At 41.2% G+C, this 27,324-nt stretch overlaps 4 protein-coding genes across 8 annotated transcripts in view; 2 read left to right on the top strand and 2 right to left on the bottom strand.

The window, feature by feature from the left end:
- The window catches only part of LOC148404459 (bifunctional heparan sulfate N-deacetylase/N-sulfotransferase 1-like), a 43,378-nt gene extending 40,844 nt beyond the window's left edge, over positions 1-2,534 (bottom strand). For all 3 annotated transcript variants that reach the window (XM_088382926.1, XM_088382916.1, XM_088382908.1), the window contains exon 1: positions 2,326-2,534. The gene's annotated coding sequence lies outside the window, so the exon portion shown is untranslated. The remainder of the gene's footprint in view (positions 1-2,325) is intronic.
- A 1,982-nt stretch (positions 2,535-4,516) lies between these two features.
- Positions 4,517-8,487, top strand: rbm22 (RNA binding motif protein 22). Its single transcript, XM_088382946.1, has 11 exons — positions 4,517-4,664; positions 5,497-5,550; positions 5,654-5,683; positions 5,777-5,909; positions 6,003-6,103; positions 6,602-6,774; positions 6,918-7,118; positions 7,202-7,366; positions 7,447-7,529; positions 7,606-7,734; positions 7,875-8,487. Exons 1-11 carry the CDS (start codon positions 4,611-4,613, stop codon positions 8,030-8,032), a joined length of 1,281 nt encoding a protein of 426 aa, XP_088239072.1. The 5' UTR covers positions 4,517-4,610; the 3' UTR covers positions 8,033-8,487.
- Positions 8,488-15,066, bottom strand: LOC148404457 (myozenin-2-like). 2 transcript variants are annotated; one of them, XM_088382974.1, is made up of 6 exons: positions 14,943-15,066; positions 13,915-14,003; positions 12,724-12,887; positions 11,382-11,463; positions 10,141-10,321; positions 8,488-8,959 (listed from the first exon to the last, which is right to left on the bottom strand). In XM_088382974.1, exons 2-6 carry the CDS (start codon positions 13,994-13,996, stop codon positions 8,776-8,778), a joined length of 693 nt encoding a protein of 230 aa, XP_088239100.1. In that variant the 5' UTR covers positions 13,997-14,003; positions 14,943-15,066; the 3' UTR covers positions 8,488-8,775. The 2 variants fall into 2 exon arrangements, with proteins under 2 accessions (XP_088239100.1, XP_088239110.1); XM_088382984.1 differs by lacking the exon at positions 14,943-15,066 and having other exon boundaries at positions 13,915-14,004.
- A 1,837-nt stretch (positions 15,067-16,903) lies between these two features.
- Positions 16,904-27,124, top strand: LOC148404456 (soluble guanylate cyclase 88E-like). Of its 2 annotated transcripts, none has more exons than XM_088393050.1 (19): positions 16,904-17,107; positions 17,205-17,392; positions 17,722-17,862; positions 18,207-18,346; positions 18,628-18,762; positions 19,293-19,416; positions 19,493-19,612; positions 19,729-19,813; positions 20,811-20,897; positions 21,018-21,135; positions 22,234-22,363; positions 22,538-22,684; positions 23,220-23,366; positions 23,442-23,598; positions 24,216-24,325; positions 24,594-24,683; positions 25,753-25,911; positions 26,445-26,582; positions 26,655-27,124. In XM_088393050.1, the coding sequence occupies exons 2-19, from the start codon at positions 17,273-17,275 to the stop codon at positions 26,805-26,807; spliced, it is 2,301 nt and encodes a 766-aa protein (XP_088249176.1). In that variant the 5' UTR covers positions 16,904-17,107; positions 17,205-17,272; the 3' UTR covers positions 26,808-27,124. The 2 variants fall into 2 exon arrangements, with proteins under 2 accessions (XP_088249176.1, XP_088249167.1); XM_088393041.1 differs by having other exon boundaries at positions 19,729-19,846.
- Positions 27,125-27,324: the final 200 nt, after the last annotated feature.

The raw sequence follows: 27,324 nt of genomic DNA, 5'->3' as shown, positions 1-27,324 counted from the left end.
AGGTTTTCCAAAGGATTACAAATGCTAACAGATCATTTGCTCGTACTTACTTGTGTTATGATGCTTGAAATGTACTTACACTAACATCAGTCGTGAAGAAAAAAAATAAATACAAATTGCCAGCTAAGAACAGTCCAGCACGGAGAATGAATGCAATTTTACATACCACCGGAGAGCAGTTTACCTCCTGTTCGTCCAAAGGCTTCATTGTGAATCAGTCTCCTATTTGTGGTCAATTTCCCCAGGAAAATACTGTAAAGCTATAACAACAAGAATGAGCACTACAGGAAGAGGAACTTGGTTACGCTGCCTGCAAAAAGAAATGCATTTTTCAGCTGCCAATTGTCTGCCATCTGAGGTAGCATCAAAGCCGTAACAGAGATGGGATGACACGTGTGTAGTACAAGGACACGGTTAGGGTTTGCGTGAGAACGAGCACACAGTTGCAGCCATCGCTACCTCTTCGCACTGGGTTCTGTGTAAAAGTCACAGGCGGCTGGATAAACGCAACATCGTCTATTATGTCCATTTTGCAGGATCTCTGCTTGAAAGAGGCCCTAGTGAGCTACAAAGCAGTGTTTATACCCAATGGAGAGAGAGTTGAGGGGTATTCCAATATGAGTATTGGAAAAATGCCTGGCTCTCCCCCCCCACCTTTCTATGAGGTCTACCCTAAACACACACAGCATGGTAACAAGGAACCATGACATGGAAAAATACAGAGGATGTTTTAGACACTGTAGTTGACTTCCTGTGTGAGATGGGACAGTGACTGCAGAGCCATTTAATTCAGTCTCTCTTCCAGGAAAATTTCAATCACAACAATCCAATCAAAGCTACAATTGACAAGAAGCAACATTTTCTTTGCTGCATTTCACGTGGGTATCCAAGCACAGTTTGACCGTTTAGACATCATGTCATGCTTTGTATAGGCATTATGACTAAGGAGCCACAGCTTTCTACAGGAATATATCCACGTATGAGATTCTGATAAACACGATCAAATGACTGTGTGGGAGCATTCATGAAACGGGCGTGCTAGATCACAGCAAGTTTGGCAACTAGCGGGAGCAGTCAGATGGAACAACCACACAAATATTTGGCAAAGATAAACAGGACGCAACGGAAACATTCAACCCACCATCATTTTGACAAATAAATGACAGCCTTTGATAAAAATCCATAACAGATTAAATCATCTAAGAAAAATAGAGATGTTGGACTGAAAAAAAAAACGTGTAACATGTAGGGGACAAAATGCAGGGAAAGTCCTTAAGATTGAGGTAAACACATCCAGGGCGTGAGTCACTCACTGCTCTTTAGCAATCTTCCTCTATAGGTGCACACATGCACAGCCAGGGGCGAAAGATTTCAGGCAGGTCTGGGCTTTTTACCTCTGGCTGGTGTGAAGTCCAATGCTTATGTACTTGATTATAAGTAGAGCCTCGATTTTAAAAGCAGGCGTGTGATCTAACCCTGCACCATTACACACAACAAAGCAGACTGACATTGTTTAGACAATCGGGAGTGGGGAAAAGCAAAACACTCAGCAAGACACATGGTAAGAACATATTAACGCCTGCGTCCATTTCCGTCCAATGTCCCCACTAATCGTGCAGCAACATCGCCAACCATACAAAAGGCTACAGGTACTTCCAAAATACTAAGTCTAATGGATGCATGCTCGGTGTGACAATTGAGTTATTAATGAAGCTCCCGTTGTCGTTTGGGAAAAAACAAAATAAAAAAAAAATCAGCCGTTACATTGCCGTGTTTATCCACCTTTGTCAGAGAGCCGTGTCGACCTTTATAATATCATTTGCACACAAACTGGTTTGGCCTTTTAAACCCTTGATAGCAAAACACACATTACACGATGACATTTGTAGGTCAATCGCGACCCCCCGATTAAACTAATTTACCGCAATGGTCTCGCGGCCATGTAGTAAACCGCAGCTGAAGCTACAAAGTTGGAAAAAAGAAGTTAGCGTCTGTGGCGGCTCGGCTCCATTGCGGAATGAACGCAGACTAAATCCCGCTATGCAACCGCATAGCGGATCTAATCCCAGCCCAAACTTCGACAATACGGCGAGTCCCCTCCCGCTACACACGCCGAAGGAGTAGCATCAAGCGTCGAAGGAAGCCGCTCGAGAAACCGGGTCTTGCCGTTGTCCAGCCCGGGGAGCTTGGAGAGGCCGAGGGCTGGCCTCGTTCTCCGCCTTCGCCAACAACACACGGCTAGCCTAGCTTGGGAGGGCGAGCGAGCGGCGGGGATAACATGTGCGAAAACACCGCGACGAAGCGGCACCGCGTCGATGGACTCACCTCATTTGCAGCTACATCAACCGTTATCGGTGGTCGTTTTGAGAAACGGCCAGGGAATCGAGGAGGGCTGAGCGCATGTCGTTTCGGATCGCCGCGGTGATGTGGAATCAGCGGAGCGGTTGGGAGAAGTCGGGAAATCTGAGAATGCCCCCTCTCTTTCTGCAGCTCTGTTCACCTGCAGTGTTCCATAACTGTCCATAGGGGGCACTACTGCTGTGGACCCCCCCTCCTCACTTGCACACGTGCCTGCTGCCCAAGTCCGCAAAGAAACGATGCGTGTTTATGCATATTCCTGACGGGGCTTAAATGAATCTGTGCACTTTAGTCATGAGATTATAGTGGGGCTGATGAACTGTGTTTGAGTGCGTGTGTATTTAGTATATCTCCAGTACGCAGGGAAAGGCACGTAGTATTATTGGGATTAGCCTTTTTTTATTATAGTTTTTAAAGGCTCTCGTAGGAAAAAAAGTAAGATAACTCATTTGCGACATCTATCCATCTCTCTCTCTCTCTCTCTCTCTCTCTCTCTCTCTCTCTCTCTCTCTCTCTCTCTCTCTCTCTCTCTCTCTCTATCTCTATATCTCTCTCTCTCTCTCTCTCTCTACCTACCTATCTAGCTCTGCTGTTGAAATTTGCTGTGGTATATATATAGAAGTAGATTAATCAGTGGTTGCAAAATTTTTGCTTTGAGCTACCTCAGTGGAGCATCATACTTAAATAAAATATCCCTGGATATTACCACTAACTGACTGGGCAGCTGTACCTAATGTAGTGGCCTGTGAATGCATATCATTACAAAAGAGACCATCTTAAGTGAATATTTTGCTTAATACAATAATTTAAGAAGCATCAGTGCACTTTGTGATGTACATTTCTCTCATACATATAAGAAGCACATTATGTTGTTGATTATGACTCAACACTATCATGCAATTTCCAGTAACTACTGAAATTGGAAATTAAATGTGAGGATGACAACCACGGAGTCATTCTTTTTGAAGCAGCTTGTTCACCTTGGTCTCCGCACCTTGTGACTTCAGGAGGTTGTGGTGATTCTGATTACGGAGTGGCTAAATCCGTAACAAAGCCGCCCTTCAAAAACAGCTTTGGTTGTCTCATCCATGTCACATGACACAGAAGACGGGGGAACACAACTCATTGAATGTCTCAGAGCTACTCCTTTCTCACTTATTCTCACTGCAATCCACTGAAAAGGAAACGGGAAGGGGCGGAGATACTTTTGTCAATTTTTCATGGAAATGTAATTAAGAAAAAGAATGGCCTGTAAACAGAACTGAATATTCTTAATGATGTCCTGAATGTTGAGACAGACAAAGCGAGAAAGAGCTCTACCATCTAATCCTCAATCATTTGACTCCACACCCTCATCCTGAACTTAACTAAACATCAGGGGCTTATTGCCAATCCGATATGGCAAACTTCCTGTGCCCCACTAATTGGAGTTTCACACACCAAAGACACCCTGATCTGAAGTGAACAGGTGGGTAGTTAAACTGTAAGCAAACATAGGAATTGGGTTAAGTAGTATACCTATTCATGTGCTCTTCAACATTTTACAACAGATCGGAGTTTCTGTCTTGATCTTGGCCCTCTAAGTGGAGTTTGCATGTTTTATCCGAGCTATATGTTTTCTACGAGTACTGTGGCTTAGCACTCACATGTCAACACCATTCATGTCAGGTTAAATGAAAGTGTGAGTGGTGTTTTGTCTATATGTGCCTCGTGACTGACTTATGTTCCTCTCCTCTCCATCTTAACAGAACTGCCATAGGCAGAACATATTTTTTTTGATCAGATTAGACGGTGATTATTGAAAACCAAAAGCTTGTAGTTTTTGGCTGGCAAATAAATACAAGACATTAGCCACAAATTATTATTGAATATGAGAACTTCAAATAATTGTTTTAATTACAAGGCCACACACGGGGAATATCTTGCTTCTCTGAATCTGCTGCGTCACATTTGATGATGCACCCTGGTTCATGTTCCTCCACATCTTTTTTTCTTCAAACGTTGGGGATAAAACATCACCAGGGAAACCAAGCAGTTGTTTTGTACTTTATTACTTCCCATCTCTGACTATTTGGAAATAAAAATGATCAAATCTTGCGTTAATCCCCGCCCCCTTTCAAGATCATTTGACCTTTATGCGTGCTTTTATCGTCAACAGTTCTACTCGAGGAGGCCTCTCGGAAAGGGCGACACCATGCGACCAAACGAGACACTTCCACAGTGCATCGCGGTCTGACATCACACTTCGCAAAATGGCGACGTCCCTCGGCTCCAACACGTACAATAGACAGAACTGGGAAGACGCGGTACGTTGAACTCTAATTATTTTTCAAACAGTGAACGCTGTCGTTAGAACGGTTATCTCGTATAGCTCCCCTGAATAACTTTACTTGAAAAATATGCCCACTTTTACCCCTAATATGTTCCTTCGTTGCCCAGCTAGTTAGCTTTAGCAAGCTAACGTTCGTAACGTGGATGCGAGCCTTTTTTCACGTGATCCTGCCTTAACACTGGTTCAAATTTCGATTCCTCACATTAACAAAGCATTTCATATAAGCATCTGCGGTCGATCTATTGGTGGAAAACTGGTGAAAACCAGCCACCATTAGGTCGTTTGGATGCGACGATGACCAAATTGAGCCTAGCGTTAGCAGACGAGCGTTCCCAATTTTCGAATGTGAACGAAGTGTAATCATGTTTGCTGTAGCCTATAACTGTACTTACAGAGGTGGGAAATTATCAGTCTTTTTTTTTATATAAATAGAAGTAAGAATTATTTTTACTGTCACTAGTATGCAGTTCCGGTTTTAATACATTGGCCCATGGGGACCAAAAACTGCCTCCCCTCAACAAAAACAGTTCAAATGATCTGATATAGTACTCAACTGAGATGGGGGGGAAGAGGCAGTAGAACATTCGAGTATTTGTTTACAGATGTAGGAAGTGTAAACACCCATCAGACAATGAAATATTCTAAAATGGTGCCTGTAAAATGTACTTCAAAGTCAAAAGTCAAAGTCTGCTTTATTGTCAATTTCTTCACATGCCAAGACACACAAAGAGATCGAAATGTCTTTGAAACCTGTTTGTGTACTGTGTTACCTCCTTCCCCTGCTGACTAAAACACTTGTTTTACAGGATTTCCCAATTCTCTGTCAAACATGTCTCGGAGAAAACCCTTACATCCGAATGGTGGGTGAGCGTTTGTTGCTTCAATGTATCACCTCGTTGTTGCTTTGTGGAATGCACTCAACCATGTACCACTTCTTTTCATTGTCTTTTTCCCTCCCACTAGACCAAAGAGAAATATGGAAAAGAATGCAAGGTATGCCTATATACTCTAAATCAGCAAACATAATAGAAGTTTTAACATGTAATGTGATCTTCACTGTATGATGGTTGTATATTTTGCTATCAGATCTGTGCACGGCCTTTTACCGTATTCCGCTGGTGTCCAGGGACACGTATGCGTTTCAAGAAGACTGAAGTTTGTCAGACTTGTAGTAAAATGAAGAATGTTTGTCAGACATGTCTGCTGGATCTGGAGTATGGTGAGTGTTTGGTTTTGGTTTACGTTACACATTTATGTCTGAAGTATTTAACCAATGAGTTACACCTTTGAATGCATTTTGTCTTTTTCTTAGGTTTACCCATCCAGGTTCGAGATACTGGCCTTGCCATTAAAGATGACATTCCTCGCTCGGATGTGAACAAAGAATACTTTACACAGAACATGGAGAGAGAGGTATTTGCTTTATCGTGCTTGTGCCCAGTGTTGTATTAATTTGAGAAGTACTTTTTTCCCCCCTGCTGTATGATTTTATTTTTCTAACACCCCATTTTGTTGCAAAACAGCTAAATAAATTGCACAGATGTTGTATATATATTTCTAATTAATTTGTGTATTTATAACTGAAATATTACAGCTATCAGATGCAACAGCATAAAAACATTGGTCATGTCTATTTGTTGGGTTTCAAGTGTACCTTGCATATAGCAAATGGATAAACATTCCCCGATTTCTTTTTGTGTTTCTCCCTTTTGATTCATTCTAATACAGCTAAAGCCGTCAGGCTAATCTGCTTCTTCCTTGACAACCATGCCATGTTGTTTGTGGTAAAATAAAAATAGATTTGCGTATGTGCGGCTGCTCAAAACCGTATCTCCTGAAAAGTAATACGAGTTGCAGATAACTATAATGATTGAACCCTCATGTCTTTTTTGTGTTCATATTTGTTCATAGTTAGCTGATTTGGATGCCGCATGGCCAGGCGGTCAGGGCGGCAAGGCGGCCAGCTCTAGTGACATGTTGCTGAAACTGGCTCGCACGACACCATACTACAAGAGGAACCGTCCACACATCTGCTCCTTCTGGGTTAAGGGCGAGTGTAGGAGAGGGGAAGAGTGTCCTTACAGGTGCGTGGCAATAACACAATAGATCTATATCAAACAAAAGGCTTGCAGCGTCAGCTGTTGGGCAGGTTATTTAGAAGTTTAAGCAATTCTTAATTGGCAATGTGTAATGTGGGCCCACCTGATGCCTCGTTGCTTTTACACAGGCATGAGAAGCCCACAGATCCTGATGACCCGCTCGCTGACCAGAACATCAAGGATCGTTACTATGGCATCAATGATCCAGTTGCTGACAAGCTGCTGAAACGGGCCTCTACCATGCCCAGGCTGGACCCCCCAGATGACAAGTCCATCACCACACTATACATCGCGGGTCTTGGCGAAACAGTCACAGATGGTGATCTCAAGTGAGCTTTTGTTTGTTTGCTTTTTTACTGTGATTTTTCAACATGGGAATTTGTGCTGGATGTTGACTTTTTTTTTATTTAAGGGGCTTCTTCTACCAGTTTGGTGAGATTCGTACCATCACATTAGTACAAAGGCAGCAATGCGCCTTCATCCAGTTTGCCACACGGCAAGCTGCTGAAATGGCTGCAGAAAACTCCTTCAACAAGCTCATCATCAATGGTCAGAGGCTCACGGTCAAGTGGGGAAGGTAAGGCATTCTAGGAATGCGCATGTACCATGAAACAGCTCACAGTGACTCCTAAAATGTGCATTTATAACAATTTTCAGGTCCCAGGCAGCAAGAGGAAAGGAGGGCGAAGGAGTTAGTGAGATGGGTACAAGACTCGATCCTGTGCCAGGACTACCAGGAGGTAAGTTCAATACCTAAATTTCACTCTGCAATGAAGCCAACAGAATTGTTGATGTTATTTTCTAACAATTTTGCAGCATTACCTCCACCACCACCTCTTGATGAAGAAGCTCCAGCAAATTATTTTAACCTGGACCCAAGTACCTCTCCAGCTGTCATGAACCTTACTTTGCCGCCACCCCCAGGCCTCAACCCGCCTCCTCCAGGTAAACCCGCAACCAATATCTACTCAAATGCTTGTCTGAGCTCCTGTATCCTGAAAACTTAATGTTCTTCCATCAGTGATTCATCATATGTGCCGGCAGATCTGAAGCATCTAATGTTGTGTTGACCATATCTTTCATAGGTTTTGGCCCACCAATGTTTCACCCCATGGGTCCCATGGCTCCACCAATGCCCCCCCCGCCCATGGGCATGAGACCTCCAGGTCAAATCCATTACCCTTCCCAAGATCCCCAGCGGATGGGTGCCCACGCTGCACACGGTGCACGCCATGGCGATTAGTGACCAGGCCCAAACTCTACTCTGATTGGTTATCTTTACCCCTTTTGTCATACCGTACCGTCTGTGGGCTTGGAAACACGCTGTGGACTGGATGCAATTACAAACTCCAACATGCATCATATTATTAGGTTTGTTTGGCATCCGCGGTGCAGCGCACCAACTGAATCAGTGCAGGCTGTCAAGATTCGTCATGCTTTTTTTTTTAAATTTTTTTTTTAAAAACAATGTTAATATTCCACTGTGTAATGACTTAGTTCAATGATATGTTTTCTTTGGATATTTCTTTCACCTATTAAAAGGACGCATTACAGTCTTTCATAGTCTTTGTGGATGATCAAAGTCGGCGTTAGAAAAGATGAAACATCAGAGACTTGTTGGACATATTGAAATGATTGCAAAGGAGAAATAAAGTTTCTGTTAATTTCCTGGAAAAATTAAGATGAATTTCCCATAAATTTGTTCATTGTCATTATTTTATTATTTTCCATTATTGTTGCAACCCTCGATTCAGCCAAGCTATACGAATGAGTGTTGCTTGTGACAAACAGTTTTATGCATCCTGCTAATCCAGTGCTCGACTGTGAAAATTACCATTTCAAAACCCTGACGTTGCCTCATCTGCCGCAGCCACTCAATGTAGCAGCTAACCACATTATCTATTATGTGAGTTTTTTTTTGCCTCCTCCCTCCTGCTGTTGCTGCTGATTAACAGAGATGACGGTCTTAAACTAATTAGTCCTTTTTCATAGTTCATTAGATTCAGGGCACTGATGGCCTCTCCACCCCCTTGGCGCTCTGTTGAAATTAGGCCGATGGTACGTGCGCTCCAAAGTGGCGCCAGGCAGGTTTGGGGATTCTTGGGCCTCATAGCTAATAACGGGGATCACCCTCTTGCTGGACAGTGCCCCTCCAAACGGCATGGGAGACCTGCAAGTCAAAAGAAAAACATTTGTTTTAATGTGTTATGCAGCCTCACATAATACCATCAAATGTGGACAATTTCTACTTTTATGTTTCTGACTGAATTGAAGGTCTGATATGGGGCAGTGGACCACCTGGGATTCAGGGTGACTCATCCTGTTTATCACCAGCTGCTCTGTCCATTAGTTGAGCTTTGACTTGATGGAGGTTTCACAATTTCATCAAAATCTTAGAGGGTGTAAATAGAGCCAGCCGCTGGGGTCTCATTTTTCAAGCGGCTGGCAGAAAAAAAAGTGACATCATGTGCATGTATCTCATCGGTGTCGAATATCAAGCCCGGGGCTCAGGTCCGGCCCTTAACTTCACTTAAAGTGGCCCACTAAAACCAATACAGGGGATCCCCGCCATTTGACGATAGGGACCGGACTGGCCTGTGAATAGCTAAAAGCCATGAATAATTGACGCCCATTGCATTGAAAAAAATATATAACCCCAGAAACTCTCGAATAATTACATTCCTGGCTCACTGAGAGTGGTGACTAGATGGGCATTTCCATTAAAAAAACGAAATAGTGAAAAATTGTCATTGCACTTTTTGTCCAGATCTCATGGACTTTTGGCCATGTTTTCTGTAAATTGCTTTTGCATTTCTTCGGTGCAAACTCTGTCAAATTAAATTAAAAACTGTTGTGAAAAAGGTTGCTATAACATTGGCAAAATACTGTATATCAAATTGTGAAGTGGCATACTGCCGCATACACTCAAACAGATGGACGAGCCTATGCCCAGAACAGCATGACCTCTTAGGTCATAGAATCTGTTGTGTCTTGGCTCACCATCTGCCAAAAAGCAATATTTGTCTTTCCTCACGGTGCGGATGCATTGCACTAAGTTCTATGGCTTCGATTCTCAGTCTCTTGCTCGAGCGTTGAAAACTGAATCCCAGTGGGCCATCTCCAATGTCAAGATTGAAAATAGCCAGCATGCAGCTACAGTCCATGAAAGTGCACAGCAGAAGCTGTCTGAATACTTGAATTGTGGAAACATGGACTAGAGCCCAGATGATTGGGGTGGTTAGATCATCTGATGGCCATGGATGACCTCTTTCACCTTTTCACCTCAAAAGTACTGTACTTCTTGTTTATTAAATCAATTAGGGGTTTAAGGAAGCATTTCCCAACCTTTACCTGTTGAAACACCTGTAGTGGGCAACCTGATGTCTTTGTGGTAATGGCAACTGAGCATTGAGGGCTTCCAGAAGTTCCTTGTCATGGCGCAAAGCTTCCCTCCATGGAGACCAGTAGAATCTGGGAATTGCTGTTGTGTTGAACTTCTCATGAGGAATCTCATTCAGTGGGGCAGAGTATCCTGATGGAAGAAAAGATGGCGGGGGGGGGGGCAAATTTAAATGATCTATTTTTGGACTTCAGGTTATAATTTATGAAAGACTCCATTTTTACTTGTTATTCATAAAATTGGAACTGATTGATTGTTCAACATGATCTGCATTTTTTCAAGACAGTGTGCCATTTTTGATTTTTAACAAATTTTTGTAGAGTTTGCTAGCTGACATAGTAGTAACAAAATATGCTACCATACAACATGCCGAAGCCAGATTATGAAGCAAGTATCATGGAGCGAGCGCCAAATATTATTTGGATAAATGAATTATGGTGTTTGAAAATAGGGAACACTAAATTGGCAACATGCAAAGTTTACAACTCAGAGAAGCACCAATTCCGACAGCTAATCTGTCATTAGAAAACCTACATGGTTTTATAGGTATGTTCACAGCTTAGCTAAGCGATAGCTTGTAAATTATTACACAATAGGTTAGTTAAGCATTTAATTGGGGAGAATATGAAGTTTTTAGTTTGGTTAGTTATCACACCATACACCAAACAAAGTGCCGAGGCCTCCCAGGCTTACAAGACACTGAAAAACACAAACATTGCGAGTGATCAAGCAAAACAACTCATCACAGGAATTATCAGACAGAAACTAAAACAAATTTTAACAAAATGTAAAGTGACCATATGCCATCTGGTTTTGAAAAAGAGCAGCAAAAAAGTGTTTACTGGATGTGACTTACTTCCAACGATTCAGCAGCAGTACAGCAGCCGTAATATACTACATTTCAATGCAATGAATTGTCACTACAGTCACAAATTCTCAGTGTGTATAACAAAACATTTATGCTAAGCGGCAAGCATAACAATGCTTTCATTTTTTTGTGACTACAAGGCAGAAACTCTACAAGCATTGGCTTTATCCCCACCAGCATTAGGCTGAACTAGCCATTCTACTTGTGTCACACTGCGGCCGGCGTCCTTTAGGCACAGTGCAGCACCGTTTACCTGGAGCGAGGACACGGGATTGCCCTTCTTTGCTAGCGTCTTCTGAAGGTTCATAACCAGGCGATGCTTACCAGCGGTAGCAAAAGCTTGGTTCTCCTTTCCTCCCTGAGGCTTTTGGATGATTTGCGGGGGAGGAACAGCCACTGGATAGGCCTAAGAAAGGGACAATTAGATTGGTTGCAGTCACAGGGTTTTAGGAGTTCACTTTAATCGTGCCTCTGAGCTACAGGGGACACAGTTCTGCAAAGTTTTCTAAAGTAAGAAAGGACGTAGGGGTGATCCAAGCATTCCTCCGAGACTATAACACAGACTAAAGATGCGCCTGATAGAAATGAACGACAAAGGCAATGTGAAATTTGTCAAAGCTGGAAACTAAATACATTTCTGTAATGATGACCACAGTCCCTCAATTGAGGAAGGTGTCATTCTTAAATCTTGTGCCTTCACCATAGAATTGATATACCTTCACAATGAGATAAATTACAAAGAGCTGTATCAAAACGTTTGCCTTTGAAAGGATAAGTTGAATTATACTGACACTGTTTGAGAGTTTTTCATTTAAATCTCATAAGGGATGTCAAAAGGTCCTGCCATCCATTTTCCATAATTTTTTTTTTACCCACATTTAGTCAGGTGAGCCAATGAAAGCTGACTTCAGGGTATCAAAAGTGGTACAGTCCTGCCATGTGAGGTAAACTAATCCACAGAGCACCAGGGGCTTGCTAACATCCAAATGGAAATGTAGACACAATTTTCTTTTTGCTCTTTGAGTCATGACCGAACTGTTCCTTATGCTTCAAATCCCAAAATTCACATCATCCTGCTTGAACCAGGAAGTAGCATATTTCCTAGGTTGTTTTCAACTTTGTCTGTGTTTTTGCTGTTTGATTGAAGAGATGGAAATTGTTTTACTGCTACAGAACTAAAAATAATGTAGCAGGATGTAGCCTGCTAATGTAATAACAGTTTGATTCTGACTGACAAAATATTTGTGTTTCGTACTCCAGCTTTTATGGATAATAACAATAAAATACTCTAATTGTTTATAGGTGTAATTGACGTCATCCACCCACCCATTGTTTGACTAATAGTGCTCTGTGATTGACTGGTGACTAGTTCAGAGTGTAACAAGCCTTTCATAAGATATCAGCTCGGCTTCAGCAAACTTTGTGAAGACAAGCATGGTAGGTAATGAATGGATGGCTTGTGCAAATGTTGACAGACAATTCTAAAGTAGTACATAATATGCAAGATATTGTTCTTATGAGTTATTTTTGCTCTGTCCACAGAATTTGAAAACACCAAGGTTCACAGATCTCTGCTCCTTGCTCTTTGATGCTTTTATTTCACATTCGCAATTTTTTTTTTTTTTAAATTGCAGTCGCTATGAGTCAGTGTTTGTCTATGTCTTACACTCATGGCGTTGTGAGCACTGTTGGCCACGTTCTCCAGCGTGAATCTCTCAGCCCGCTTCTGTCTCTCTTGAAACATGCGAGAACCTCGATTGGACGGAAGGTTGAGTTCCTCAATCATCACGTCTTTTGGGACGCTGACCTTCTTCCCCAGATTCAGCCTCCCTGACGCAAGGCATAAAAGTGCAAATAAAGTGCAAAAGGCCAGCACGTAAATGCCATGTACATATACCTGATATGAGAAAATGTATAATTCTATATGTAATTATTAATGCTGCAGCGAAATCAATCAATCAAGTCATGTACGCTTAGTGAGTGGCAATTAAAGATGGCCGCTATTGACTTGCCCAGCAAGTGGCATTTGGAGTCCATCAAACACGCTGGTGCTTTGGCCTTGTGAATATGAATTTGAATTCTGATTGGTTAAAGAAACCGTTTCTAATGTATCTTGGCCTGACTCGATGAAGATTAGATTGACACTGAAGCACATAGAAGCTAAAGTCTAACTGAGCAAACATGCCTTGAAAGAGTGGAGGCATGCGAATAATACGAACTGAAGAGAGTTAACTCTTGTGAATAAATGAATACAATTTCATGGAATAGATATTAGAAATGGGGTTGTTCTCTCAATGTAGGCCACCATCGCTTTCTGCTAGAACTAAGCAGCAACAGAGGAGTGCTGATTTAAATAATATCACATACGTATAATTAAGTTAAAATCCACAGAGCTCCGCTTTTTTTGCTATCATGGCCATGCAGACACACTGAAATAGCCTCAAGATGATGTCAGTGCCAGTATTTATTGTTGTCCGAGGTTGCAAGGGTAACCGGACATATAAATAGGAATCTCGAGATGAAAGGCACCCCCCAATGAAAGGATAGCCTTATTTCCCGCACATGATAAGTGTTTGGAGAAGCCGAAGCATTCGGAGGAGCGGCCCGGGCATGAAATCTGCTGGCAGGAGTCACATTTTGCTTAGGTTAGGGGAACGCTCTTTCAAAGCTTAGCTGTCGGGGAAACACTGGAGAACAAACACAGCGGATGGGATGCTCCTTTCTGGAATGTTTGGAGAACAAGTCGGTGCTATGGGGATTTGGATGTGCAGTGTCTCCAGGCAGCCTTTACATTTTGAGTACAGTATCATGTTTATGTGGGTCATTTGAAAGTGCGTCGTCTTCATTACGTACTTACCTCCTCTGGCCTCTTTAGACAGCATCTGAGCCTGCAACATTCTCTGCTTGGTGACGTCATCCAGACCCAAATGCGTGAACATCACGTCCCTATGATACAATTATACATTTGATCTGAATCAGTGGGATTATGGTTTGAGTTGTATAGTTTCTTGTCATTTTACACACATGAGAATGAATTTGACAGTACTGTGAATGGGGCATTCATATATTCGTCCATTATAAAAAAATATATAAATACCTCGATATATTTTAAATTGGTGCACTTGTATCTTAAAATAAAAAAAGATCTTCCAATTCAAATTTTTTACACCTTTATTGCCAGCCATATGGCTTGATTACCCAAGTTATATTTCAATGATTATGAACAAGAAAAAAAAATGCAATTTAAAGAATACACATTGGAGTTTTTTCTTTATTTTTTATCAATAGTAAAAACAGACAAAAAAGTGATTTTACAGTTATTTATGAATTAGTTTAAGGATATATGGGGATATGGTTGTGGCTGAAACAATTTGCGAGTCACAAGCCGTGCTACATTATAAACACACTGGGCAAAAAAGTTAAACTAAACCACTGAACTATTCTTAATGATGTGATGCTATAGCCTAATACTACTGTAATATTTATTCCATGCATGGAAGCTTCTTAATGATGTTTGTAGACTGCACACCTGCCGTTATTAATTTTGATCCGGCTTTAATCCTGCAACTCAAACATACGTTGATTTCATCCGCCAAATCAAATCCAATATGACTTTTGATCCAGTAGATGTCTGTTGGGCAAGTACAACATTCACTTTCCACCTGCGTTATATGAAATGAGAGATTCAGCTCACCTTTCATGGTGGAAGCAATTGGATTAGTAGGATTGTTTTTCTTTGGTAACAATCAACATCAAAAGCATTCGCTTGCAACCACACAGCAGTGCAAGCAAATTATAAAAGGCTTATTTTGCAACAAGGAAAAAAAAAGGTGTGCAGGCCATGATTGATGGTGTGTGTATGCAATGTTGCATCTGCCGCCTTACCTGAGCGTCCAAGCTGTTGTCTGTCTGTGTGTGGGGTGTCACAGCTGATCTGGGTGGCTATGGGGTTTATCCCGTACCGGGACAGGAAGCCTCCTCACAGCTATGTGACACTCCCCAAACAGAGAAGGAATAGCCAGTATAAAACGCATCACGGAATGCCTCGGGCTCTTAGCTCACCGGGTTATTTTAACATGAGGGATGACGGATGAACGCAGTGATTAGTGGGATGGGGCAAGTATAAAGATTTTCATCCTGACCTCAAAGCTCTTTGCTAATAAAAACACATTTTGGCTGTATGCGTGTGAGCGCCTCCAAACAGCTGGCATGCGAACTGTGACACAAGGCCAGGCAAACAACTACTATTCTGTATGCACAAATTTTACTAGTGAGTCACCTAATGTTTCATTTTTCTCTGTAAAATGGCATAAACAGCTATAAACTCAAATTTACATAGGACCACCTGTTTTTTCCAAAAATATCTTTCCAGTATATATGTCAAGGAGCAGTGTCGCCAGTATTTGTCCTCATTTTGCACATAACAGCTTTTAATTTCAACACAATATATTTTACATCTAAATTGGATTTTAAAAATGGGTTTTGTGACAGTACATTTATCTTCCTTGCAGCCTACACAGGTTTATTTCCTACTCAGTGAATGTGAAAGTGACTGGTTATAGGCGTCTTTGTGCCAATACCTGCAATTAGGTGGCAGCTAGCTAAGAGTGTAGTCTGTCTTTCCTGAAGTCAGCTGGGAGATACTCCAGCTCCCCGTGACCGTAAACACGCTAAAGATAGTACACAAAATGTATGGATGCGTTTCAGTCGGGTTCAAAAGTGCAGTTTCTGTTTCTTCTAAAGTTCAACTAGTCAAATGTTTTGATGGACTGACGTCCTTTTCAATAACCTTTCAGACTAAATTGTTGTTGTTGATTTCACTATTGTCTTAGTATTTCTCGACTGACATCACCTGACAGCTTCAATTTATTTGAAATGGTATTAAAACTCAAAATATAAGGGTTCCTTAGTTTACAACAGTTTTGTTCCTACAGTGGGAAAAGTCAGAATGCGCTAGTTTATTGCTAACTTAAGCCCAAGTTTAATGATTATGGCAGATTCCGCAATTAGAGTCAGTGTTTTCATGAAAATCACACCTAGAGCATACTAAATACAAAAGCAATCATATTGCTTGAGCTTGCCTTCTTGTGTCACTTGAGAATAAATTTTTGATGTGCAGCCTATACGTAACATCAAAATGTCTGTATTTTTGTAAACTAAGGAATAAATATCATATTTATAATTTTTCTTTATCACATTTTTTGTTTTTTGTTTGATTTAATATATTTTAAATGTAATTCCAAACCATTATACACAGTTTGTGGAATCCTGTTGGTCTTTAAAATGGATTTTATGTACTGCACAGATTGATTCATTGAGGACAGCATATATTTTTTATGTGCAGCCTATCCGTAACATCCAAATTTCTGTATCTTTGTAAACTATGGAATAAATATAACATTTAAAATGTTTCTTTTTTGTTTGTTTTTTGTTTGATTTAGTACATTTTAAATGTAATTCTAAACCATTATGCACAGTTTGTGGAATCCTGTTGGTCTTTAAAGTGGATTTTATGTACTGCACAGATTGATTCATTGAGGACAGCAGACATCTGGGAGGAAAGCATATTTTTCTTTTTATCTCTGCTGAGATTAGATATCGATTTTGCACCTTCTCGGCTCCACAAAGCCACCATCCCTTATTAGAAAGCCTCGCGGTCTCTGAGAGAAAATGCGATGTCATTTAAGGCGGAAAAAAAACCTCATCAGCAGACTAACCATTAAATAAGAAGAATTGTTGCCCTTTAACTCCTCTGGTGTCTATTTGAGCACGTTTGTCTATGTACATAAATAAAAGCAGGGCAGACCCTCTAATTGTTTACTTCCTTTTACTGGTGTCACCTGTGTTTGAGCGATATGGCTTCTGTGGTGTGTTCGTGTCACATGGAGCTCCGCAGCCACCAGGCGCTGACAGCTGACACAAGAACAATGCGCACCCGTCCGCACCAAAGTACTTGTGTCATGAGAGGCCATTTAAAACAGTTTGCGCACTCGTCCCTCAGATGAAACCCTATTGGGATATCTAATCTGATCAAGCACTGAGCTCCACAGGTAGCAGCGTTAATGGCAAAAGCGAACACTGTGCAATTAATGGCTTGTTGAAACGATTGCACTAAATGAAGTCTGGACTTTTTCCATTCACTTGCAGGTGCCTTTGGGAATACTGGTGGAAGTGCGCCGTACTTTGTAGTTTGACTTTCAGTCTCGGGTGTCATAATGTATGGGCTGCTGTGTGAGAGTCTGCACGATTTCATCAAGGAGTCGTACGGGGACGATGTGTGGAAGCTGGTCAGGGAGAGGGCAGATGTCCGGCTGCATTCTTTTGTCACTCATCAGGTATCCTCCAAAATTACGCAAATGTATGCTGCATGTACAAATGTAATTGCCGCCCCATTGTGTAGATTAGGAAAATTATTCATCTGCAGTAGAATTTCCTATGGCAGCCTAACATTAGAATTATTAAAAAAAATAAAAATAAATATCAGTTTACCTAAAGGTCTACTTTAATAGGTTTACTGAGGTGCATTTGAAGGTGAGGACAAGTGAAGACCGTTCTTGCTACTTTTTTTACTTGATCTGATGATCTGAAGCTCCTGGTAGCATACCTCATTATATTCTAAAGGTCTTCTTAAAGTAGGCTCTCTGGTGTATTTTTGTACTTGTAGGTGTATAGCGAGAGTGTGATTCCTCGCATTGCAAAGGCAGCCAGTGGGGTAACAGGGACACCCTACAATGAGCTGATGAACTCCTGGGGGGTCTACTTCCTGGGATTTGTGGGGAAGTACGGCTATGACAGGATTCTCAAGGTGACCAAAGATCTCACATTCAGTTGTTGTATGTTTGTCGCAAAACAGACTGTAGGAAGAACAGTTGGATTCTACCAAAAGTAAACGCTATAGTCTCAGTGTCCTGCATTTTGGGACACAGATGATATGTAGATATGGATTTTTAAGAAGCAACTACTCCCCACTCAGCCTGAAATACAGTATATTAATTTGTTCGTGTCTCATGAGTAAAGATGAATTGATGGCCCATCTACAGTATGCAGTCAACTGAGATTGACGCCAATGCCCTCTGCCACCCTGGCTAAGGAAATGTGGATGGTGGGACTAAAACGGACATTATGTTTCATTTATGTTTCTGCTCCCAGGTGCTGGGCCGTCATGTCCGTGACTTTGTCAATGGCCTTGACAACCTCCACGAGTATCTGCGGTTCAGCTACCCCAAGGTGCAGCCCCCAACCTTCTTCTGCCAGGAGGAATCTGCCACTGGAGTCACCCTTCACTACAGGTCTGAGAATCGAATGGAGTTCCATGCATTAATCATACGTTTTGAGGGATCATAGGATTAACAGTGCGCAATTTGCTAGAATATACTTTGCCATTTCAAGGTTCCTAGTTTTGGGAATGGTTGCTGGGGAAGTTCCAGTTCCCAGTAATTGCCATAGAGCAGATACAAACATGCAACTCCAATGCTCTCCTAAAAGCATGTCCATGCGATCTTGTTGGTGCATCCAGTATGTTCGACAATGTTCAAACCGTACTCCACTGATCCAACTTTGTGATCTGCAGGAGTAAGCGCAAAGGCTACCTGCACTATGCCATGGGTCAGCTGAGACAGATGGGGAAGCAGTTCTATGACACTGACATCCATGTGGAGGTCTTGTCTGAGCAGATGGTGGGGGACTACTCTCATGTCACCATGAGGTAGGCAAGCACACGCATTAAATGCAAACACAGCACAGAAAGGCAGACGTGCTAAGCACATGTACCGAATTCAAGAGATCTATCTATACAGCATGGTGAAAATCAAACTTTGCATCCATCCATCCATTTTCCGGAATATATTGGGTGACTTAGAGCGTATAATTATAACAGTCATTGCCCATGCTTTACTGGACAGAACAGCTTGACTTCTCGCCAGCCCTATGATCCCACCGGTATGAATATTTTAAGACTAGCAGCAAATAGGGGACTCGAACGTCCTCTTAAATACGGTTCAGCTGAAGCGGAAATTCCGAAAAAGGGTGATTAGAGAATAGTTGACATCAAGGCTTATGCGTTGATTTGGAGTCGTATAGTCAAATCGTCGACTAATTGTTTCAACTTCTAGCGAGTTCATATTTTATGAATTAGAATGCATGGCACAGCTTGACGCTGCTCTTTCTTCCTTGTCACCACTTTATCCTTTAACGCAAGATGGCTGTACTTTTGGTAATCATTTCGTGTCCCTTAAGGCTGAACTTTGACAACTCCGCTTACCGCTACATCATGAAGGAAGATGAGGAAGAGCAGGAGATTTTGCCAATTACCTCTGATTTCTTCTTTGAAGTCTTCCCCTTCAACATCGTTTTCAGACAGGTCAAAGCTGCACGTGTGGACTCCAGTAAAATTCTGGAACATACCTGAGAAGTGACTCATTGCTTTGAATCTCCAGGACATGGTGGTGCACAATGTTGGCTCGGGACTTTCAACAGTCTTCCCTGACTTAGATGGAAAAAAGATCAACGATGCCTTTTTGCTGGCTCGTCCCCTGGTGGAGTTCACGTGGAACATGGTGATGGAGCTCTTCCCGTATTGTCGTACCAAGCAAAGTGGCAAATTTGTCATTGTCTGAAACAAGTAGACTGCAATGTACGAGTGCTGTGAATGTTTGTTTTTGTGGGTTCCTAGATCATCTCCCATCCCAACAACTTGTTTGAGATCATGTCCAAGGAACCTGTGAAAAGAGAGAGGAATCTCCACAACCGAGTCCAGAGTAAGAGTGGAAGCCATGTAAACAGTCGCAGGGGTGTGTGTCCGCTAGGCAAGGGCTCACTTATACGTGGTTTTCCTGTACACACGTAGACCTCACACATGATAAGGGAAAAAAATGGTTTAGGAGTCATTCCAAAACTGGAATTATTTAGGAATTGAATAATTTATTTTGTCATTATTTATATGTTATCAAGAAAAAAGGCAAATTATAAACCATTGATTCCTATAATATATTTTGTATTGCTGGGTGTAACCTTATTATAGATACTTAAGCACCTAGAAAACACATCTAGAAAATATTGATGGATCTGTCGATTATGATTAAAAAAGAAAGTTAAATTGTATTTGAATAGTTTAATTTATTTTGATGAGTATTGCTCCAATTATATTCACAGGTTTGGAAAAGGTTTTGGGTTGCGAATGTGTCAGAAGAAGCCTTCGGGAGTAGTTTCAATGCAGCCCTGCTTGTTTTTTAATTTGAACTTTGATAATATTAACACGTGCTTCTCTCAATGCAATTCAACAAAGAGAGTGGTACTTTCTGACCACAAGAAAGAAAAGTCAAATGCAGCAGGAATTAGGCCTGGTAATTATCATAATGTGTTGATATTGTGCGGTAGACATTAAGAAATTTGCCACATATCCTTGTTTAAGTAAGGTCAAGGGGACTCAGTCAAACTACTCCATGTAACCTGGAGACCTTACACTCAGGCTCAGGTGGATCAAAGCATTTTTGAGGCATGGCGGTGGGGGGGTGTCTTTTTTTTTTTTAAAGTTTTAACACTTTTCTAGCTTTTTAAAAAGATACATCTCGTACAGATACATACAGTAAATGAAATGTTGCGATCCCTTAAATTTGGGGGCTGTTTGGAGTTGCATTAGAAATGTCTTTTGTACCACCAACCGGTTTTACAAAAAGTAATATTTTGACGGAACTGGCATAAAAACACATTCTTAAGAAAATGCCATTCACCCTTCTGCTTACTTGTACTCTGCAGATTCCGACTATGAAAATGCCAATCGGTCTGCAGATGTGGACGTGGAGCTCATGGCTTTTCAGTCCATTATTGGAGACGATTACAAAGGTTTTGACTTGGATCTCTGTTTGGCACAAAACAAGAGTGCTCACACAAGAAACTCTTTTGGAAGTAAAACAGCAATGTGAGGTTTGATTAAATATACATTTCATCATGCCCCTGTTTCAGATGGCAACAGCGCTAACGCCATGGAGAGCTGGGGTGACGGAAGCCGATGCCTCAAACTGAAAGGACAAATGCGATACATGCCCGAGTGGGAGTCTATCATCTTCCTTGGAACACCTGTGTAAGAATAACATGAACCAACACTCACACGCATAAACACAAGCAGGTGCACACTCGAGGACAAAACCCCTCATGAATACTTTTTAGTTGCAAAGCAAAACATTAAGTGCAAAGCGCGCTACATCGAGTGCGCAAACTAAAAGGCTGGTGGGCACTGAATCAGTTCAGGGGCCCATTCGAGCGGCTCTCGCCATGCATGAAATGAACTGCTAATTAGCTTGTAATCAGACAGTGCCGCTCTTGTGAGCCTAATGGGAACCCATTTGCAAGCGAGAGTGTTTCTCCACAAAAAGCATTACCAAAACATCCACATCCTTCTATAAAGCACAGAATTTTGTGATGAAGTGCGCTCATGCCTACATTGAAGCAGTAAAGAGGCGCTACATTCTTTCTCAAATATTAAAACATTCGCTGCTACGCTGCAATGAAAACAAAATTAAGACAATGTTTTAAGTTACAAGAATAAAGTCAGAATACGAAGTGAAAACATTTGACCATTACAATCATAAATGCAACATTATTTTTACCATGAATGTGATCTATGACTCTGTAAAACTCGATTGAATTGAAAAATATTCAAGAGGGAAAGTAAAACTAAAATAATGTGGTTGCACAAGTGTGCACACCCTCACAACGGGTTGTGGCTGTGTTCAGAATTATTTAAATTCATGGAGTCAGCACACACCTGCCTCTGATTTTATCCAAATAAATTTCAGATGTTTCATTAGGCTTTCTTAACATTTTCATTTGCTGTCTAACATAAGCCTGAAGGTTTTATGCTAACACTGTTATTTTGCACTGTTCATAATTCCTTCTACTTTGTTTATATAAAGCCTAAATTTCAAATGAAGACAAAAAATGTCCTGATGCTGTCGTCACCATGCTCCGATCTTTTGGAACTAAGAAGTTCAACCTTTCATCAGATCATAAAATATTTCCAACATGCTTCCTTGCCACATAAAGTAATATTATAAAAGGGTAAAATAAAATCCTCATCCTCACAATTGCAGTGCTTTTGCACAATGTATTAAATGCTAATTTCTCAGTTTCGTTTTGTCTATCTGCCCCTGTCATTAATTTTGTTTGTGTGCATGGGCAGAATGGAAAGCCTGAGTGCCATGTTTAAAACCGGACTGTACATCAATGACCTGAGTATGCACGACTCCAGCAGAGATTTGGTGCTGGCAGGCACACAGCAGTCGGAGGAGCTGAAAAGAGCACTCATACAGGTTTCCTCTTTTTTAGAAACATGCTCGATGTTATTTAGTTGATTATTATATTATATTATATTATATTATATTATATTATATTATATTATATTATATATAATTTTGTTTTGTTATTTAGTCCTGCAACACAAGCAATTTTTTCGTACTGGTAATCTCTTTACTGTCTGAGTACAGGAGCAAAAGAAGTCCAGCAAGCTAGAGGAGAGCATGAAGATGCTGGACTATGAAATGAAAAAGACAGATGACCTCCTTTACAGAATGATTCCTAAGCCAGTAGCAAAGAGACTGCGCAAAGGAGAGCCGGCTGTAAACACTTGTGAGGTCAGAAATGGAGCGCAAAAAGCTTTCTTGCTGCACGACATATTCAAATCATGATCGTCAAATGATTTCCCCAGTGTTGCAAATAAATAAATGAATAAATAAATAATCCAAACGCTAGCAACCACATCACATCCACTGTGCCAAAACACAATAACAAATGCTTCATCACAAAAATCCATTGCCACTCTTTAGCTCACTTTCATCTCTCCTAGCTTTGCTTTATTTTTAGCATTGGTTCTAAATAAAGACAAGGTCCAATTTAGCATCTGTCACTATGATTAAGCATTTTTTTTGTACAGTAACAGGCCTACACACACACATACACATTAAAAACGATCGCACTAATATTTTGGACTTTATCGACATGAAATGAATGAATGAATATGGGTTTGCAGCACATTTTGTGTTCAAGCACAGCAACACCAAAGCTATTTGGTAGCAGGTAGTTATCATTTGGGTAAGCAAGCATACTTTCTTGCAAAACCGATGACAGTGTATTAATTTCCTTCTTTGGCATTCATTGTGTTTCTTCCAGGTGTTCCCAGATGTGACCATTCTTTTCAGTGACGTGGTGGGATTCACTCGCATTTGTAGCCACATCACGCCGTTGCAGGTGGTGTCCATGCTCAACACCATGTACACTTTGTTTGACACACTCAGCGAGAAGCACAGAGTCTTCAAGGTGTGCATGTTTTCCTTAGCATACCAGTATTTTCTGTGTTCACGTGTGCTCAAGTCAAGTCCGTTACCTTGCAAGGTTGAGACCATCGGCGATGCCTACATGGTGGTTGCGGGTGCTCCGGAGAAGACCAAGTATCACGCACATAACATTTGTGACATGGCATTGGACATGGTGCGTTCCATCGATCACTTGAAAGACCCCTCAAATGGAAACAACATACAGATTCGTGTCGGTGGGTTGGGTTTCACGCCTATGCTAATGATGATTATGTATGATGAGACAATTATTAGGGACAGGAAGTGAAAACTGATACACACCTTGTTTGTAAACAAATGTAGTGCAGCTCAGTCTCTGGCAGACGGACGTCAAGGTGATATGCTTTTGGCTCAACTTTTTTTTCTCTTTTGAAGCGGCATCACACCAATGTGATTGTCAGTGCAGGTTGAGGGGAGAAAAAAGAAGTAGCACAGTACAAGTGCAACTTCCAGAGGCATTTAAACAGTCTCTCTGGGCTCTTAAGAAAGAAGCTAAAGCAATAACAAATGCCAGTGGTGATTTATAGGATAATAATTCAGACTACCCTTTCATCCTTCATTCCCTAAAAAGAAGACAAACTAGTGTTGCACTTTTCTAATAACACATTTAAGCGGTCAATGATTTATTTGAAGTCATTCAAGCTTCTTTCTGTTTGGACAAAAGATAATATTGTTTTTTGAGTTACACCCTTGGTGATTATACATTTATGTGGTTTCAGTTAATAGCAGGCCCCCTGAGGGCAATTGCAACTACAATGGGGCCTGTGATGAAAACAAGTCTTACACAAATGGACCTGCTTTGTTGTGGCTGCAGGCATCCACTCTGGCATGGTGGTAGCAGGTGTGGTTGGACACAAGATGCCCCGATACGGTCTGCACGGCGACACAGTCCACACGGCGTCTGCCATGGAGAGCAACGGAAAGGTGACGAAAGCCAAACAAAATGAACCGTGCTATTCACAAATTAACGTTTGCCAGAAGATGGTGTCTAAGCTGAGACTAATAGGGATGCAGTAATTGGGGTCAAAAATCAAGGATCACATTAGCAGCCCGTGTGCCTGTTCTATGAATTGTTGACAAGTGATAGGTCAAGTTATCATTTCTAAATGTTGGATCCAAAGAACAAGAAGGGGTTATTGAGAAAAAAAAAAAAAAAGTACTACTCAAGAAGGTCTTTGTCTCTCTTCATCAGGAAATGCATATCCAGCTCAGCAGCGCCACTTATGAACACCTGAAAGGAAGCCACTTTATTTTCGAAAGGAGGGGCACCATTACCATCAAGGTTGGAGTCAAAACAACACACAGTATCGAAATTGTAGCTGTACTGCAAATATTCGCTATGACAACATAATTAATTGCTGTAGGACACGTGAATAGCACAGTGGGATGATGCGTTGGCAGTAAATAAATGTTATCTGCGTGCACAAAATCTTCCCTCAGGCTACAGCTGGTGCAAATGGAAGATGTGCGTATCAGCAAACCAACCAAAATAACTGGCAATGTTTTGGCTGTGGGCAGAGAACATACGTATTTAGCATTTTGAGTGTGTAACTATCGCCTGCTTTCTTTTCTTTTTATCTCCAGTCTGACTTGTGTAGAGTACATTTGGTGATAATGCCAACAAAATTTCTCCCAAAGCAGCCGTCAGGAAGGATCTTAAGGGGAAAAACAGAAAGTTGTTTTGTAAACTTCCTTTTATGAGACAGGTTGTGCTATGAATATTTAAATATAGGAACAGAAACGATTTTTCCAGGAAAGAACCTATACCTTAGTAGAAGCTCAAATCAGACCATGCTTTCAATTGGTTTCTTATTAATTATATAACCAGCCACTTATTTTTGGAATGTAACAATATGCATGATAGTTTTTGGTTTTGTTCACAAGCAATGTACACAGTTACCAAATCAATCACCAAATGATTCCAGAGTGCGGCACCGCTGCTGCTCACTGCTCCCCTCTCCCCCAGGGGATGGATCAAAATCACATGGGGATGGATTAAATGCAGAGGACAAATTTCACCACACCCAGATGTGTATGTGACGATCACTGGGACTTTAACTTAACTTAAGTCTAAACATCGAAAGATGAGCATCAAAATATAACAAGTTGTGTTACAATTTTTTCCAGATCCTTGATTAGGAAGAAAATGTTTTTATGGAAAACTGTATCTTGGTAGCTCAAGTTCACCTCGGGCAACACAAGTTTTATTTTTTTTATTTGGGAGACCCTCTTGTTTTATTCCCATCAAGAAGATAGCCATTCAACCCAAATACATTCATTCCAACCTTAAATTGGGCCAGGGTATGAATAATTTGTGATGAAACATGTCCTTACTTTCTCTCATCTTTTAGGGCAATGTGGAGATTGAGACCTACTGGCTGAAAGGTAAACGGGACAAAGATGGAAACGCCCAAGCGGCGTGTCCTCAATTTGAGACCCAAACCATCAGTAAGGCCATCAGCAAGGCCACTATCACTGAGGTCATCACCGAGGGTGACGAGGAGGGACTGGTAGGGATGCAACAAAATCGTACTTTGGCCTATCGCACACCGAGCGAAGTGGACAAGACCAACTGAACTGGTCGCTCTCCCTTATAATCCTCTCTTTGTGGCCATCCACATGTTTTTGTGGTTCAATAGAAATGTATACAGTACAGTATATTGTTTGTGGAGCCTCAAGAAATCCAATATAGGATTGGAGGTTTTCAGTTGCGGCATGTCGTCGATTGTGTTCAGTCACCAACTGTATTTATTTTCCCAACGATCCACTTCAGTCAATTTTGGTAGCATCGCTTGATGACTATACAGCACAAAAAATGGGGATATTGGATTTTCGGCTGGAAATTCAGAATGAACCTAAACTGAACAACTAATGACTAGACATTTAATCAACGTATGAACTTTGCCATTCCAATGATGCTGACCTGTACAGATATTACTCCATATTAGGTTCATTCTGAAATTGTGCTCAAAATCCCTAACTTTGTGTAAGTTACCTAATATTTTTTTAAGCTCTATCTTGGACTTTGTATTCTTGTTTTCAGGTTTTCCCTCTGGTACCGGGCGAGGACGAAGATGATGTCAAATCTATTCACTCTCATCGCATCAAGATGGAGAATTCAGGCCATTCTCTGGAGGAGTCCGTGGAAGAGTGTCGTGTGGAGGAGATGTCTGTTCACAAGGTAAAACAGAAAAGTAAAAAGATAAGTTTTGTTGCTTTGTTCAAATTCATAATATGCATGCTGTGTTGTCAGTCCCACTACAAAGACGCTTTGCAGGAGTGCTTGGAGGACGCTCACCTGGAGTTGGAGTCACCCGAGGGTGACGGCAGGGATTCCATGATGGAGTCACGTGACAGCTCCTGCGACTCTCACTGCTCCAAGAGTGCCATGTGTTCCGTGTCCTGAAATGGTACACATTAAAATGGAAAAGCCAAACAGACACTAGCTGATGCCATAGCCAGTGATCAACTCTTTGTGCATCTGATGTAAAACACTGACAATTTGTTTGCTTTTTGGTCTTTTGATTCTAGACGTGCTGAACTCCAGTGATCTGTCTTGAGTACATTTGACATGAGACTGATAGACTTTGTTTTATTGCATAGTGATAGAAGAAACAATAAATATTGTCTACTAGCCCAGTGGGAATAGATATTTCAATTAACACATTACAACTTCACCTTAAAGCAATTAAATTGTTTATCCCCACCCAAAAAATGTCATTACTATGTGGTTCAGTTGAACACTCTTGTGTTTATTTCTTGCAGTCTTGCACGCTTTAGCTACTACTAGTTAGATCTGACAATCAAATGGCTTTTTCCTTTCAGAAAGTTTCAGTAACAAGCTTGTCAGCTCAGTAGAAATTAAGCAAGTTGGCAAGAAGTGTACAGACCTGACCTGTTTGTCCGCTACTATTTATTATACC

Source organism: Syngnathus floridae, chromosome 1 (assembly GCF_059516105.1).
Source record: "Syngnathus floridae isolate MCC-2025c chromosome 1, RoL_Sflo_1.0, whole genome shotgun sequence".
NCBI lineage: Eukaryota > Metazoa > Chordata > Actinopteri > Syngnathiformes > Syngnathidae > Syngnathus > Syngnathus floridae.
This window is presented reverse-complemented; position numbering and strand designations above follow the sequence as displayed.